This window comes from Lepidochelys kempii, chromosome 8 (genome assembly GCF_965140265.1).
Source record: "Lepidochelys kempii isolate rLepKem1 chromosome 8, rLepKem1.hap2, whole genome shotgun sequence".
NCBI classification, from domain to species: domain Eukaryota; kingdom Metazoa; phylum Chordata; order Testudines; family Cheloniidae; genus Lepidochelys; species Lepidochelys kempii.
Window position 1 is genome coordinate 95,908,546 of NC_133263.1, and position 14,929 is coordinate 95,923,474.

Genomic DNA, 14,929 nt, shown 5'->3' on the forward strand with positions numbered 1-14,929 from the left:
CTTTCTAAATTTGTGGGAACTGATATGTAAATATGCTTTCCAATATATAACTTAACTCGGTGCTTAAATGATAAAGGCTGATACTTATCTTTATCAAAGGTTCAATGGTTTGTTAAAGTGTCTGAGGAAGGAGATAAATATATGCTACATATTAAATAGAGTGCAAAAGGAAAACGTATGTTTACAGGAGTGGTGTTGATGGTCTCTAGTAAACACCAACTGGAAATCCTAGTAGTTGTGACATTCAGGCTTTCAGGGAGCTGTCATCTTCTCCTACCCTTCCGAAAAAGGAATAAACAAACAAAAAGTAATTACCAAATAACTAATATTGTAAGCCTCTCTACACGACAAAAGTTTTGCCAACACAAGTTTTGGCATACACCCTTCACAGTTAGTATATTGCGTGTGTGTGTGCGCATACTTGACTCCTTGGGTTGGCGATGCAGGCACCCACTAGGAGTGCTTGTGTTGATGCACAGTGCAGTGCTGTATGGGTAGGTATCCCAGTATATAACCTGCCACTGTTCAGTGCACTGTCTTTTGGGTGGTTTTGGCAATGCATGGTGGGGCAGAATGGAGTCTCACAAGGGTGACTGGGAGAAATGTGGTCAAATACCCATAATTCAGTGTTATCCATCCCATAATATCTCTATCCTATAATTTTAGCATCTATTTTCAATTTCCTATGAACCTGCATGGCACTTGTCACTGTCGGCCATCTCTGACAGAAGCATGGAGCCTGCACAGCTCTGCACTATGGTCATGACCATTGCAAGCATAGGATGCATGATACTCCAGTATTTGCAGAGTGGCAAGAAGAACTGCGGGGAGCCTGATGATTTCCATGTGGTCAGTTTGCCTTGAGACATAGCAAGAACCAACTCAAGGTTCTTGGTAGCGTTCACCGAGCAGCTGCGGATGAGGAAGTGCCACTTCTGGGCCTGAGAAATAAGGACTGACTGGTGGGATTGGATTGCAGTGCAGGTCTGGGACATGAGCAGTGGCTGTAGAACTTTTGGATGCAAAAGGCCACGTGCCTGGATCTGTGTGCTGAGCTCTCCCCTCCACCCCGTCGTCCAACGCATGGACACCAAACTGGGAACTGCACGGATAGTGGAGAAGCGAGTAATGCTCACACTGTCAACTTGCAATGCTTTGGATTGCTACCAATCAGTGGGAAGTAATTCTGGAGTAGAAAAATCCACAGTGGGGGGCTATTGTCATGCAGAGCTACAGCATTCACAGAGCTACAAACAGGGACCTTCTCTTCTGTCCAGCAGATTACCGTTGGCAATGTTGAAATGGCAGTAGGCATAGGATCCAGCCTATCCCTGACTCATGAAGCCATTCACTGGCCACCTTGACAGCACCAAGGAAAGATTCAACTACAGGCTCAGCACATGCAGAATAAGAATTGAATGTGCTTTTGGTAGATTGAAAGGGTGCTGGCATTGTTTCCTCACCAGATTGGATTTCAGTGTGAAAAATATCCCAGTGGTTATAGCTGCCTGTTCTGTCCTGCATGATATTTGTGAAGCAAAGGCAGGAGCCGGGGGGGGATTATTGCATAGGTAGAAGGTTGAGGTGAACTGGCTGTCTGAGTTTGAACAGTCAGACGCAAGGGCTGTTAAATGAGCTCAGTGAGGAGCTGGGTAGCATAAGGCGGCTTTGAAAGACCGCTTCAGCAGCTAGCCATTGTAATGTGCTGTGGTGTACTGTGCTCAACCTGGTGCTGCAGCTTGGGGATCTGTCAGGATTTGTGCTTGCTGCACATCTGTGCATATATCACTGACAGTGCAGTTAATAATGTTGTGGTGTTTGCTGTACATTTTATGATGACAGGTCATTTATGATGACGACTGGCACTGATCCTATGGGTTGTGAGTATACAACAGCACTACTCTCACTGCCAGCAGGCATTATCCACCCTATGTTTTTAACTAATAAACATGAATAATTTTCAAAACAAGAGAGTTGTATTCAGTTACAAAAACAGCTACAAACAAAAAATCTGAAGAATTTAAAAGTAAATACATTTTAACGTAAAATCATTTAGAATCTCAATAAACAAACAAGAGCAGGGAACACTGTCAGTTGTAGCTACCCATACATCAACCATGGCTCTCCCAGGTCAGTGTATATGAAGCTGTGGTTGTCGATGCTTTTCCCCCAGTGTGGAGTGGTAGGGGTAGGCAGGCAGGCCTTGAGGCCATGGCGGGGAGGCATTGTGCTGCAGTTCTCCACTGACTGAAATGGCAGTTGAGCCTGGGATTGTTAAACTTGGAGACTGTACCTCTCAAGGCCTCAACAGCTACATCACCACGTAAAACACATAGAGGTACCATTGTCCGTATAGTAGGAATGGAAAATGAAACTTAGGATTCAGAATTCCCCCCTTCTTTTGCTCCCCTAGGTGTTTAAGTAAGACCTGCTTATTGGCACTCTTTTTTCGGAGTGCTTGTTCATGGCACCAGTCATGGTGAATATGACTCGCCAGGGGTGAGGGAAATAAGGAGGGAACTGCTTGGTTGCATGAAACTGAGTACAGAGCACTGGCACCCTTTTCCACAGGTGGTGGTGGTTGTTTTAGCTGATATCTCAGTCCTGAGGATAACAAAAGCAGAGAACACAACTGCTATTGGCATCCCGAAGCTTCCCAGGCCTGTATGCTGCTAGCCTCTTTATGGCAATGACTCTTGCTGAAGTCCTCACCAAATGGCATGGGAAAGTGTTCTACCACAGAGGAAGAAATAAGACTGCCAGCCCTAGAAACCTTTAGGAGAGGACTGCAGAGTACCTCCATGCAAGTTTCAATGAGAGCTCTCAGGAGATTCAAGGGACCTTCGTCTGTATGTAAACAAACTGCTCTGCATGGCCACCTTTGTCTCAGTCTGGAGGGGAATGAGAAGCAGATATCAGCTCTACGTCTTTGTTGTACCACTACCTTTTATAGTACAGGTAAATTAATGCAATGGTTTTCACCTTTTTTCACTTGTGGACCCTTAAAAAAAATTCCAAATGAAAGTATGGACCACTATGGAAATCTTAGACATAGTCTCACCCCACATTGAAAACCACTGAATTAATGAAAAGTCAGTAGCTGTGTCTTGCTAAGTTGGGGGTGCTATCAGTGTAATTGGAAAAAATTTTTCATGCTTATCTGAGGTTCCTTCCCCTGCTTTGTGCATGCCTGTGCTCAACTGCGGGGACTGGCTGGACTGCGGTGGAGTCAAAAACAGGACCTGACTCATGACACAGCCTGACCCCCCTGTTTGCCTTTCTCTCATATTCCTCATTCACCACCTCCTTCTCTCTGTTCATGGTAGAGGCCTGTGACTCTGGCGCCTTAGAGGCATCCATGGTGATGGTCAGGATAGTGTTGGGCTTTCTCCCAATGATGGTATGCAGCTCTTTGTAAAAGCAGCAGGTCTGCAGCTTCGCACTGGATCAATTGTTGACCTCCCTGGCCTTCTGGTATGCCCGCTCCAGTTCCTTGGCTTTCACGAGGCACTGTTGCTGGTCCTTGTCATACCCCTTTACCTGCCTCCCCCAAGCAATCTGCTTATAGATGTTGACATTTCTACAGCTGGATCAGAGCTGTGCCTACACATCCTCTTCTCCCTACAGACCCAGGAGATCGAATGTCTGCTGTCTACTCCAGGTCAGAGCACATCTGGAGCGTGTAGCCAGCATGGCTAGCGGGGCAGTTGTGCACAACAACGGAGAGCAGATAGGAGTGCTCACCAAGCTGGACAACCAGGGAAAAGGCATTTCAGGAATTCTCTGGGGTTTTAAAGGGAGGGCTGGGGGAGCTTTCAGTCTGTGACCCGTGGGCAGTGGAATTCACAGTTGTGGCTGGAGTGGTCTGTTGGGCATTGTGGGACAGCTGCTGGAGGATTGTTAGGGTCAACAGGTAATGCAGTGTGTACACTGATGGTATATTGAACCCAGTACATTGACCACGGCTCAACACCACTCGGGGGCTGGTGTTATGTCAGCACTTACATTTGTGGGAGATGGATTTAAGTACAGACACGTGTGCAACTAGGTCCATGTAAGCTGCCTTGCACCGACCTAACTTTGTGGTATAGACCAGGCCTTAATTTTCATAGTAAGGTTTGTCTAGGTATGGGTGCTATTGCTGAAAGGGGAATTTCTTCAGCTATGTTAGAAATACATGCATGTGTCCAAATTAAATTGCAAGATTCTGTATTTTCATGTATGACCAATCCAATTACTAAGATACACAACATGCTTCATTGAAGTATGATTGTTTATCTAGAACCACTGTGCAGCTGCACATTACAAAATACTACATTCTTAATGAAATAAGAACCTATTGATTGTGATTATGCATTATGTACCTAGATGCTCAGTATTAAACATTTGCTAGTATCATAGCTTTATACTGTACTATTGCACCTTATGAACAGTGTCTTCTCTTTCATTTTAGATTCATTCAATGATTGGTATACTTCCTATGTCATCTTTTGTATCCTTCTTATGTCATTGGTGATACTGATAATAAGCATCTTCAATGTTGAATTTTATGCAGGTGAGTTATGAAAATTGCTGTCAACAAGATATTTAACCTTTAGCTAAATGAGAGGACTGTCTTGAAGGATTTTGTTTTTATACTTTATGTATTGGCTTTATACAGTGCTGTATGGATTGATTGAAAGTGGAATGCCTTAAAGCTTATTTTAATTAGGTATCTAATGGTGGCATCAGTGTTAGACACTTCCTAATAGTCAAATTGACTTGCTCTGGTCAGAAACACTGAATAAAAAAACCCCTGATCCTCTTTAAAATAACTATTTTAATTTCAGGTTCTTCCATAAAATTTGGATTCTGTATGTAGCCTCAACAATCCACTTGCATTTGGGAAGTTAGATCACCAGCGGTGAATGTAGTAACGGAGCAGTGTCCCCTGGACAGGCTCCTCTTCCAATTCAAAATTCTGTACAAGCTTGTTCCAGTGCTATATATTTCCATGTATTCACCAGCCATTTTGCTCTGCCCCACTAATATAACTGCACTTTGGAGTAGGAAGGGGATCTGCTGTTATCCTTGTGCTACTTCATACGCCTGAAACTCTCCTCTGTGCCGCCGAGTTACTTTTCTCTATTTATATCAGCTTATGGTTGATTATAACTAAAGTGTTCTGTGGTGTCAAAGGTATCACATGCAAATGAAACGCAAACTATGAGTTTTATTTAGCAGTAGATGATAATCCTCCATGGTTTTTTTTTTTTTTATTTGCAGTTGTGCCTTCTATTCCCTGCTCTCGATTAGCACTGTTAGGAAAGATTATTCACCCACGGCAAGTTATCCATTCGGTTGTTCATGCTATAATGGGAATGCTGATGGCATGGTGTGCTGCAGTTATGACTAAGGGGAAGTTCCAGTTCCTTGCTTTACCCTGCACAGCTTCAGAAAGGTGACTTTTTTTGTTAATAGTGGAACCAAGTATTGTGCAAGTAGTACCGTTTTGTACTAAAATGAGTTCACTGGACGTTTCCTAGAGGAAATAACCCTTTAACTTCTAGCAAAAGATGAGCAATTGTGTGTCTGTTCTTAAACTTGCTTTAGTATGAGTACTGGAAGGAGAAGAGTACTTCAGTGAAGAATGACAAGTGATTAGTTTACAAACACTGCTGTGGATAATTTTTTTTTTTTTTAAAGTTTGACCAGAAGCCCTGACCCTCTAAGTTACTATGATTATTAATAGAAATGGACTATAGAATCATAAAAATGTAGGACTAGAAGGGATCTCAATCTTCTAGTCAGCCCCCTACGCTGGGGCTGGACCAGGAATACTTAGACATTCCCTGATGTGGCTTGTCTAACAGGTTCTTAAAAACCTCCAGTGAGGGGGATTCCACAACCTTAATTGGTATACATTACACAAAAGAGACACAGTAGTGTGAATTCATTGTTTCATTTACTATAGTACTATATATTCATATTTAAACGGTACGATGGGATTTGTGCAAGCCTGGGAGGGAGGGGGGAGAAGCGGAGCGGCATCAGAGGAGGAGGCGGAGCGGAGGTGAGCTGGGGGTGGGGGGGGGCAGCAGCAAGTAACCGGGGTGGGGGGGGGGGCAGAGGAACTGCTACCTACCCCAGTTCACCTCTGCTCCGCTTCTCCTCCCCCGAGCTCTCCGCTTCTCCCTCTCTCCCAGGCTTGCTGTGAATCAGCTGTTTGGCGCGGTGGGGGGGGCGGGAGAAGCGGAGCGGTGGCATGCTCCGAGGCAGAGGTGAGCTGAGGCGGGGAGCTGCCGGGGGGTGCTCTGCATCCACCAATTTTTCTCCATTGGTGCTCCAGCCCTGGAGCACTCAGAGTCGGCACCTATGGCGGCAGCATGTCTGGCTCCGACACTCTGCTCTGAGCAGCGTGTTAAGGGGACCGGGCCAGGGGGTTGGATAAGGGGCAGAGGGTCTCAGGGGGGCAGTTGGGACAGGGAGCCGGGGGGAGGGGGTTGGGGGTTGGATGGGTCGGGGTTCTGAGGGGCCAGTCAGGGGGTGGGAAGTAGGTGGGGGTTGGATAGGGGGCGGGGCCAGGCTGTTTGGGGAGGCACAGTCTTCCCTACCCAGCCCTCTATAGCAGGTTTGATATAATGAGGTTTCACATGTAACGCGGTAAGATTTTTTTGGCTCCCGAGGACCGTGTTACATCGGGGTAGAGGTGTATATAAAAAAATTTCACAGTAAAATGACCAAGTATTATTTTATCAGCTACAATTGGTTAATAATGTAGTAAAAACATCCTGGTCAGTTAATAACTTAGGTTAATAATTAAATCAGTGTTTTAATATCGTGCATTGCAAAGAGCTGCAGGAGACACATAAAGAGCTACTTGTGGCTCACAAGCCTCAGTCTGAGTGTCCGTGATCTAACCTAAATCTCCCTTGCTGCAGGTTCAATGCTGAAAAGGTCAAATGACCCTTCAGCTGTAAAATGACCTAAGAACCTGTCTCCTGTTCTATATGGCATCTTCAGAAGATCTTAGTCCCCCCCACCCCATGATAGACAAGTAGCAAGAACAGATAATAGGACTAGCAGCTCGGATAAAACTTGCTCTGGTATACATCCCTCGCTGATACTTGGGAATATTTTTCATTTACACCAATCAGATGAATAAAATCAAAGCTCTGCTTAACTAAAGTTAGAAGCTAAAATGAAGTCTAGAATAGTAATTTACAGTATTATATGTTGTTATAAATCATTTCTTTACTTTAGCCTAGATGGTGCTGTTCAACACATGTGCCTAAATGAGTATCACGTCTTCCTCCTGCTGTCTGGAGCTTTCATGGGCTACAATTATAGTCTCTTGTACCTTGTTAACAATATGAACTATTTGCCATTTCCAATCATACAGGTAAGAGGCTAAAAATCTTTGTAAAGATAAATATCTAATCAGCTCAAATGACAAAGGGTAAACTTGGAGGGTTGTTTATTTTTTTTGGTCTACTTCCAGTATCAAAACATATGTGGGTGCCAGTGGCCAAGCACTTGCATTCTTTTATTAAACCAAACAAGGCTTTTAGCTTAAATCCTAGCAATCCCTCCCCAGATCCCATAAAATCCTAATGTTAAAATAAACCAAAAATCTTACTGTTACAACCAAGTAAAATTTACACAGCCCTGAAGCATGGTAAATTCTGGCTCAGGTGGACCACTGTGGTAGTGAATTCCAGATGTGAGAATGCCCTGCCATTGAGTTTAACTCCAGGAACTTGCATCAGGAGTGGCCTGTGTATTCTAAGCCTCATGATGTAGGGGAAAAACAAGCTTTCAATGAATAGGTTACTAAACTAATTCAAACATAAATCATAACCGCTTGAATCACACTCAAGCAAAAAGTCAGCCATCAATCACTACGGTTACATGTGTATAGTGCTTGTGGGCTGCTGTATTCTGCACTAGCTGAAGCTACTGGGTGCTTTTGAAGGGTACCTGAAGAGGTAGACTCTTGCTACTGCTACTACCTCAGAATCTAGGAGCAGTAATGGATCCCAGTTGATTTCTAGACCAACGCTTGGTCTAAACACAGGTGTACTGGTTTAACTGAAGGTGTCTTAAACAGATTTAGTTAAACTAAACTGATACATGCCAGGTTTAAACTAAATTAAGAGTATCAACACCATGTTTTGTGCTGGTTTGTCAGTAAATTTACATGTGCTTCCTATAATAAAATCTGATATAGTTTTAGAAGCTTGCAGTTTCATATTGGCAACTCTCCTTTTCTGAGACTGTTTATCTAAATGAGAAGGTAAATCTTGCATACATTTTATTGGTGAGACTCTTTTCAGTTTCCAAAGGAAATATGTAATATGACTATCTGCCTCTATTTCATGGTTTTGAAGGATTGTCATAAACTTAAAAATCCTACTGTTGTCTGAATATTTTCCTGCTTTTTAGAATAGAACACCTGAGGCTCTGATTAAGAGAATAGAGAAGAAACATACTTTCCTCCATTCGCAATTTACTTTGTGCATTTGGCACAAATTAATTGTGTTTGTGTGTATGTATAGTCAATTTCCCTGTTTCTTCTGTGTGGTAAATTTTTTCTACTTGTGTTCCCCCCCCCCCCCCCCACAGAAACAGGGGAGGGAAAAAGACTGTACAATCACATTTTCTTTCTGATTTCAATTGCAGAAACTACAACCGGGGGACTCAGGAGTTATGGGCAACATCCGAAACTACTTCTAATTAATCTTTTAAAATTGACTAGACTTCAGGTTGATTGCATTTGTTTGAGGACTTTATCATACTTGATTTCCTTTGAATGCAGAGTGCTTCAACTAATCTATCTTTTTTTTTTTTAGCAATACAAGTACTTACGTTTCAGAAGATCTTTGCCCCTGCTGGTTAAACGTAGTTGTGTGGAATCACTGTACTTGGTTAGAAACATCTGTGTTGCATATTATTTTTTTGGTAAGAGTTCTGACACTTTTTTTTTCTTGTCCCTATATACTAAGAGAATTATTTAACCAATTAATATTTATTATTCAGCCCTAAACATAACTTGTCCAGGGTGCTTAGGTTTTTTTATTAGGTAAGTAAAATAAGCATTTTTCACCATTATGGTAAAGTGTAGATGAATGGCTTACTGGCTCAGCCACACAATCATGGCCATTTTGTATTCTAAGCCTAAAGGATATTGAAGTATTCCTCTTCCACTTGCCATATTTATATTCTATAGGTAATGACGGTACTTTGGAAATGCAAAGTATTCTAGATCATTTTCCACTGAAGATTCCAAAGTCTTGTACTGACATTTATCTTTGTAACAGCCCTGTGAAGTAGATGTGCATTAGCCCTGTTACAGAAGTCACTTGTATGAGACCCTTAGAGAAGCCATTAATAGACTGAGGGGTAGAGTCCACGTCTCCTGATTTAGTCAGGGGCTTTAATCCTAAAAGACATCCATTCTTTTTGTAGTCAGTCTCTGAAAAATATCACCTTTTTCCACTATACACATGTTGCCAGTCTTCATTTGTGTATAATCTACCTTCATTCTGACATGAAATTTCTTACTAGCCTTTTTTTGTACACTTCAAAGTTTGAGATCTATTTTACATGTCATTCTGTTACTGCTTAGGTTACATTCCAAGAGCATGGATAAGTACCACAATGGACCTTCATACAGATAGGTAAGTAGTACAAATGACTGCCTTTTAGAATACAAGAAGGGAATATTTTTCCCTCACATCACATACATGTATTCCGTATATATTCTCCTCCCAGTCTTTGTAGAATCTCTTTACTTATGACAATTCCTTGTTTAAAATGGCAAATGTTGGGAGTTTAACATCACTGTTAGTTGACTGAAGAGTTTTGGATCTTACAGAGCTATCAGTGCTAACAAGTAAAAAGAACTAAATGGGTTTTTGATAAAATGTTTGTCCAAGTAACTAAATTTCTCATAGTAAGCTTTAATCCTTAAATATTTTGTGTTGCAGTAGTCAATTATAAGCATTTTCCAATACTAAATGTGTTTGGAGAGATATATCCAAATTTTTTTTTACCCCCAGTAAACTTCATCCTCTTGACACACTTACTGGTCTTCTGGATCTATCCTTGCTCTACCATACCTGGTTATGTGGTATATTTCTTCTGATTACTTGGCACATTGCATGGCTACTCTTCAAAATCTATGCTACAGAGGTTAGTATTGGGTGACTGTTATATGGGGAAGACATCAATGTTGTGGGGGAAAAAATGCTTATGTTTAAAAGCAATATTCACTTAGAATAGTTTAAACCAGTGGTTCTCAAACATTACAGAGCAGGGCCCATGCTTTAATGCAGAGACTAGCTGATGGATATCTCCCATCCCCTCTTTGATTGTTTAAACCATTTTCCTTCCCCTTTCCAATAGCATAGAAAGGTTGTGGCGTCTATAGACAACTACAGTTTAAATGGAAAACTAATATTTGGAGAATATCTGTTTTTTATTGCAGTAGCTCAACTTGAAATGAGAGAGCATCATGTGCTCAGCCAACATTTGGTGAACTGTACCTTTTTAGAAACTTCAAACAAAGTCCCCAAAGTACATAACTCTGTAATGCAAACAATTTTGGTTTAACAGAATACAGGCTGAGCTATTGAAAGAGATTTCAAAGCATCTTGGGAATTAATAAATTTTTCTTCTCTTTTACTTAATTGTTAAGCATCAAATTAATATGGCTAAAAAGATTTATTTTAATATGACTCATAATGTATTTAAAGCTGAGACCATGATTCAATAAAAGAAACAGTGGAGTCCCAATGGTAAAGAATTGGAGTCTTATTCCTCATTGTCTAGTTTAGATATTTTTTTTGTAAGACAGCAGAGAATAAAAATCCCTCCCATCCCCCCATAACATTATTTTTTTTCGTAGACTTTGCTGAGCTGCAGCTTAGCAGGAAAAAAAAGGGCTGAGGTTTTAAAACCTAAAGCAATGTTTTCTTAAAATATGGGGCAGGCATCTCAGTTGTTCAGAGTGTCAGCTTTCATTCAAAATCTCTAGCTGGTATGAAGATGGAGAAAACCTTCAAAATGTGAGTCAACTATAACTGATGCAGTGATGGCTACCTCAATTTTCAGAGATCCTGGAACGATAGCTTTGAGGTTTGAACTGCCCTATTTCAATAGGTGCTAGCTCAAATGCTAATGATTAAATATCTACATTAATCATTTTACTAGTCATAAAATCATGTAAGACGAGAGGAGGTGTTGTTGTATTGTGAAAATGTAAAATATGAGCAGGCCTTTGACAACTTATGGCAGGGCTGAAAGGGGTTGCAGTTGGTTTCATGTTCCTGAATGGTAGTGTGACTTCCAAAAGTTTGGGAAATACTGACCTACAAACAAATTCAGAATGCAATGAAGTTTTTCTACAAACATGGGCAGGAAGTTTTAGCAATATCAGAGGAGATATGTACTCCCCTTTACTTTGAGAACACTGGGAGAATTTGGTCTTTATTTTTCAAAATATAAGTAACTTTTCTGTGATTAGAAGACTGTGCCAGGGTAATATCAGTAAGGCAAGCATGACAAAAATTGAAAGCCAAAGCAGTTTATTTTAATAAAAACAACTTCAGAGACTCAAATAGGAGGATTAAAGTTTATTAATGAAATACAAAGATTCAAATGAATTTATAGAAGTCCTCCCTCTCAAGTCCTTCAGGAAATCCAGGGATATGATTACTTCAGCTTTTAGTATAATTTAAAAATAATTACATTTTCCTATGCACCTTTGTAGAATCCTTAAGAATTCCACATAATTTATTGCTGCCCTGTTGAGAGTCTAAAACTGGCATTTTTAGTTTCTCTATTGGTCTGTTTTAAGTCCACCTTAATTTCCAAATTGGAACTTTCTGAAGAAAGTGTCCCATTTATTAAAGGCCTCAAAACTTGCCTCTAGACCCTGAGGTTTCCTTATAAAATATTTTTTGGCTATTCAACAGAAGAGATCACAGGGAAAGTTTGTTTACCCATAGAAGGTGATGTGGTGGGGTTTTTTTTAGGTTGTTCAGCTCACCAAAAGTAGTTGAATGTGGTGTAAGCTGGTAGGTCTCCTAGAGCAATTCGTATTCTGCTTGAAGTCATTTTATTAGCTGTTTGTTTTTTTAATGTGATAGAACTTAAAGTTTCTATTTAGAAATGGAGGGAAGAAAAAAAATGGTTTCAAGGATAGTCTGCTTTAAATCTGAAACTGCTCGGGAGTCTACGCCCAAACTGTACATCATATCATTTTAACTAAATGTAATGTGACTAGAAGTACATTGATGGATACTTGTAATGGAATTAAATCAGCTTTGTGTTGGGATTTAAACATTTCCCTTCAACGTTTGCAGTCTAAATGTTGTAGCATGAGAACCAGAAAGCCGGAAGTATCAAATGTGAGCATCAGAATGACAGCTAAATTAGATGATTTAAAACAAATAATTTTAACCTAAGGAGTTATAGAAATGTTAAAACTGACTGTGCCCCTTTAATGACCTTGACTCCTTAGGACACAGCTAACTATGTCTAACTTTGAGCTTGCTATTTGACCAATACAGTTTAGGTTGATCTGCCCTTCTGGTAATCGGTTGTGCATCACTTTGTGTTATGTTGTGGCTTTTTCGTAAGACATAGTAAAATATGGGATGGTGTCCCTAATGTTTAACCACAAGGATTATTTGAAGGGTATTAAGATAAATTGAGTGACTTGTCTGATTCTTGTCAGTTTAAAAATAGATATTGAAGTCCGTTTTTGCTGCATTAAAAACCACGGCTTGTTTAACAAGATGTCAAAGCTTTTGGGTATATAGTTTTGTAGCTTGTCAGGTTGGCAAATGACAAAAATTAACTTGACTGTGGTCTCTCACTAATGGTTTATTTCAGCGTTTGTTCTGCATAATATAACTAGTGATTTAGCAAAGCTTTTGACACGGTCTCCCACAGTGTTCTTGTCAGCAAGTTAAGGAAGTATGGGCTGGATGAATGCACTATAAGGTGGGTAGAAAGCTGGCTAGATTGTCGGGCTCAACGGGTAGTGATCAATGGCTCCATGTCTAGTTGGCAGCCGGTATCAAGTGGAGTGCCCCAAGGGTCGGTCCTGGGGCCGGTTTTGTTCAATATCTTCCTAAATGATCTGGAGGATGGTGTGGATTGCACTCTCAGCAAATTTGCGGATGATACTAAACTGGGAGGAGTGGTAGATACGCTGGAGGGGAGGGATAGGATACAGAAGGACCTAGAGAAATTGGAGGATTGGGCCAAAAGAAATCTGATGAGGTTCAATAAGGATAAGTGCAGGGTCCTGCACTTAGGATGGAAGAATCCAATGCACCGCTACAGACTAGGGACCGAATGGGTAGGCAGCAGTTCTGCGGAAAAGGACCTAGGGGTGACAGTGGACGAGAAGCTGGATCTGAGTCAGCAGTGTGCCCTTGTTGCCAAGAAGGCCAATGGCATTTTGGGATGTATAAGTAGGGGCATAGCGAGCAGATCGAGGGACGTGATCGTTCCCCTCTATTCGACATTGGTGAGGCCTCATCTGGAGTACTGTGTCCAGTTTTGGGCCCCACACTTCAAGAAGGATGTGGATAAATTGGAGAGAGTCCAGTGAAGGGCAACAAAAATTATTAGGGGTCTAGAACACATGACTTATGAGGAGAGGCTGAGGGAGCTGGGATTGTTTAGCCTGCAGAAGAGAAGAATGAGGGGGGATTTGATAGCTGCTTTCAACTACCTGAAAGGGGGTTCCAAAGAGGATGGCTCTAGACTGTTCTCAATGGTAGCAGATGACAGAACGAGGAGTAATGGTCTCAAGTTGCAGTGGGGGAGGTTTAGATTGTATATTAGGAAAAACTTTTTCACTAAGAGGGTGGTGAAACACTGGAATGCGTTACCTAGGGAGGTGGTAGAATCTCCTTCCTTAGAGGTTTTTAAGGTCAGGCTTGACAAAGCCCTGGCTGGGATGATTTAACTGGGAATTGGTCCTGCTTCGAGCAGGGGGTTGGACTAGATGACCTTCAGGGGTCCCTTCCAACCCTGATATTCTATGATTCTATGAACAAATTTAGTTGTTTTCTCTAATTTCAGGCACATCATTTTCCTGTTCAACCAACTTTTGCTGAGGAAACAGACCAATGCCTGCCTAAAATCTTAAACAGCAACCCTCCCCTTATTATAAAGGTATCTGAACTGCCACGTTGATATTATATGTGTATTCGCTAAGCCCTGGTCTATGCTACAGAATTAGGTTGACGTAAGCTGCCTTGCATTGACCTAACTCTGTAAGTATCTACACTAAAATGTAGCTCCCGCCGAGGTAACTCACCCACAATGCCAACTTAACTCCACTTCCACGAGAGGCATAGTTCTTAGGTCGATGCAATGTCAGCGTAAACATTGCATGGCTTACATCGACTGTTGCTGGCCTTCATAAGCCATCCCACAATGCCACACACTGACGGTTCAATCAGCGCAAGCGCTCCTTGTGAAGATGCACACCACTGACGCAATGACCGTAGTGTGGACGCATAAAAGTGATTGAATTACTGTGGTGGCTGTATGTCAACGTAACTTAGGTCAATATAGTTTTGTAATGTAGACATACCCTAAGACTCCCTGACTGCAGATAATGGGAGACTTAAGTATAATAATTTTGACTGCAGCAAATGTTCCTTTAAAAAATCAGCCTAATTCAGAACAGTCAGAAACATTGTGCAGTGCTTAAACTTCTGTCTGTAGATTTCATAGTGATACCTTATGTTTGTTTGCGGTACAGGATCAGTGTTTAAGCTGAAGGAAGATTAATTTAGGTAGAAGGAAGCAGTTTCTGGTATTTTATATCATGTAGTCAATTGTGTGTGTACAATACTGAACACTTCTGTTAAAACAGAGCATATATGAAATTCCATTCACTTTTTGTTAACTGCTTTTCAAG

At 41.3% G+C, this 14,929-nt stretch overlaps 1 protein-coding gene across 6 annotated transcripts in view; it reads left to right on the top strand.

Moving 5' to 3' along the window:
* The window catches only part of NDC1 (NDC1 transmembrane nucleoporin), a 29,333-nt gene that overhangs the window by 4,129 nt on the left and 10,275 nt on the right, over nt 1-14,929 (top strand). For 5 of the 6 annotated variants that reach the window (XM_073357644.1, XM_073357639.1, XM_073357638.1 and 2 more), the window contains 7 exons: nt 4,454-4,555; nt 5,266-5,440; nt 7,243-7,381; nt 8,832-8,940; nt 9,608-9,659; nt 10,041-10,173; nt 14,083-14,175. In XM_073357644.1, coding sequence (XP_073213745.1) covers nt 4,454-4,555; nt 5,266-5,440; nt 7,243-7,381; nt 8,832-8,940; nt 9,608-9,659; nt 10,041-10,173; nt 14,083-14,175 — 803 coding nt within the window. The remainder of the gene's footprint in view (nt 1-4,453; nt 4,556-5,265; nt 5,441-7,242; nt 7,382-8,831; nt 8,941-9,607; nt 9,660-10,040; nt 10,174-14,082; nt 14,176-14,929) is intronic. The other variant, XM_073357642.1, reaches the window with a different exon arrangement.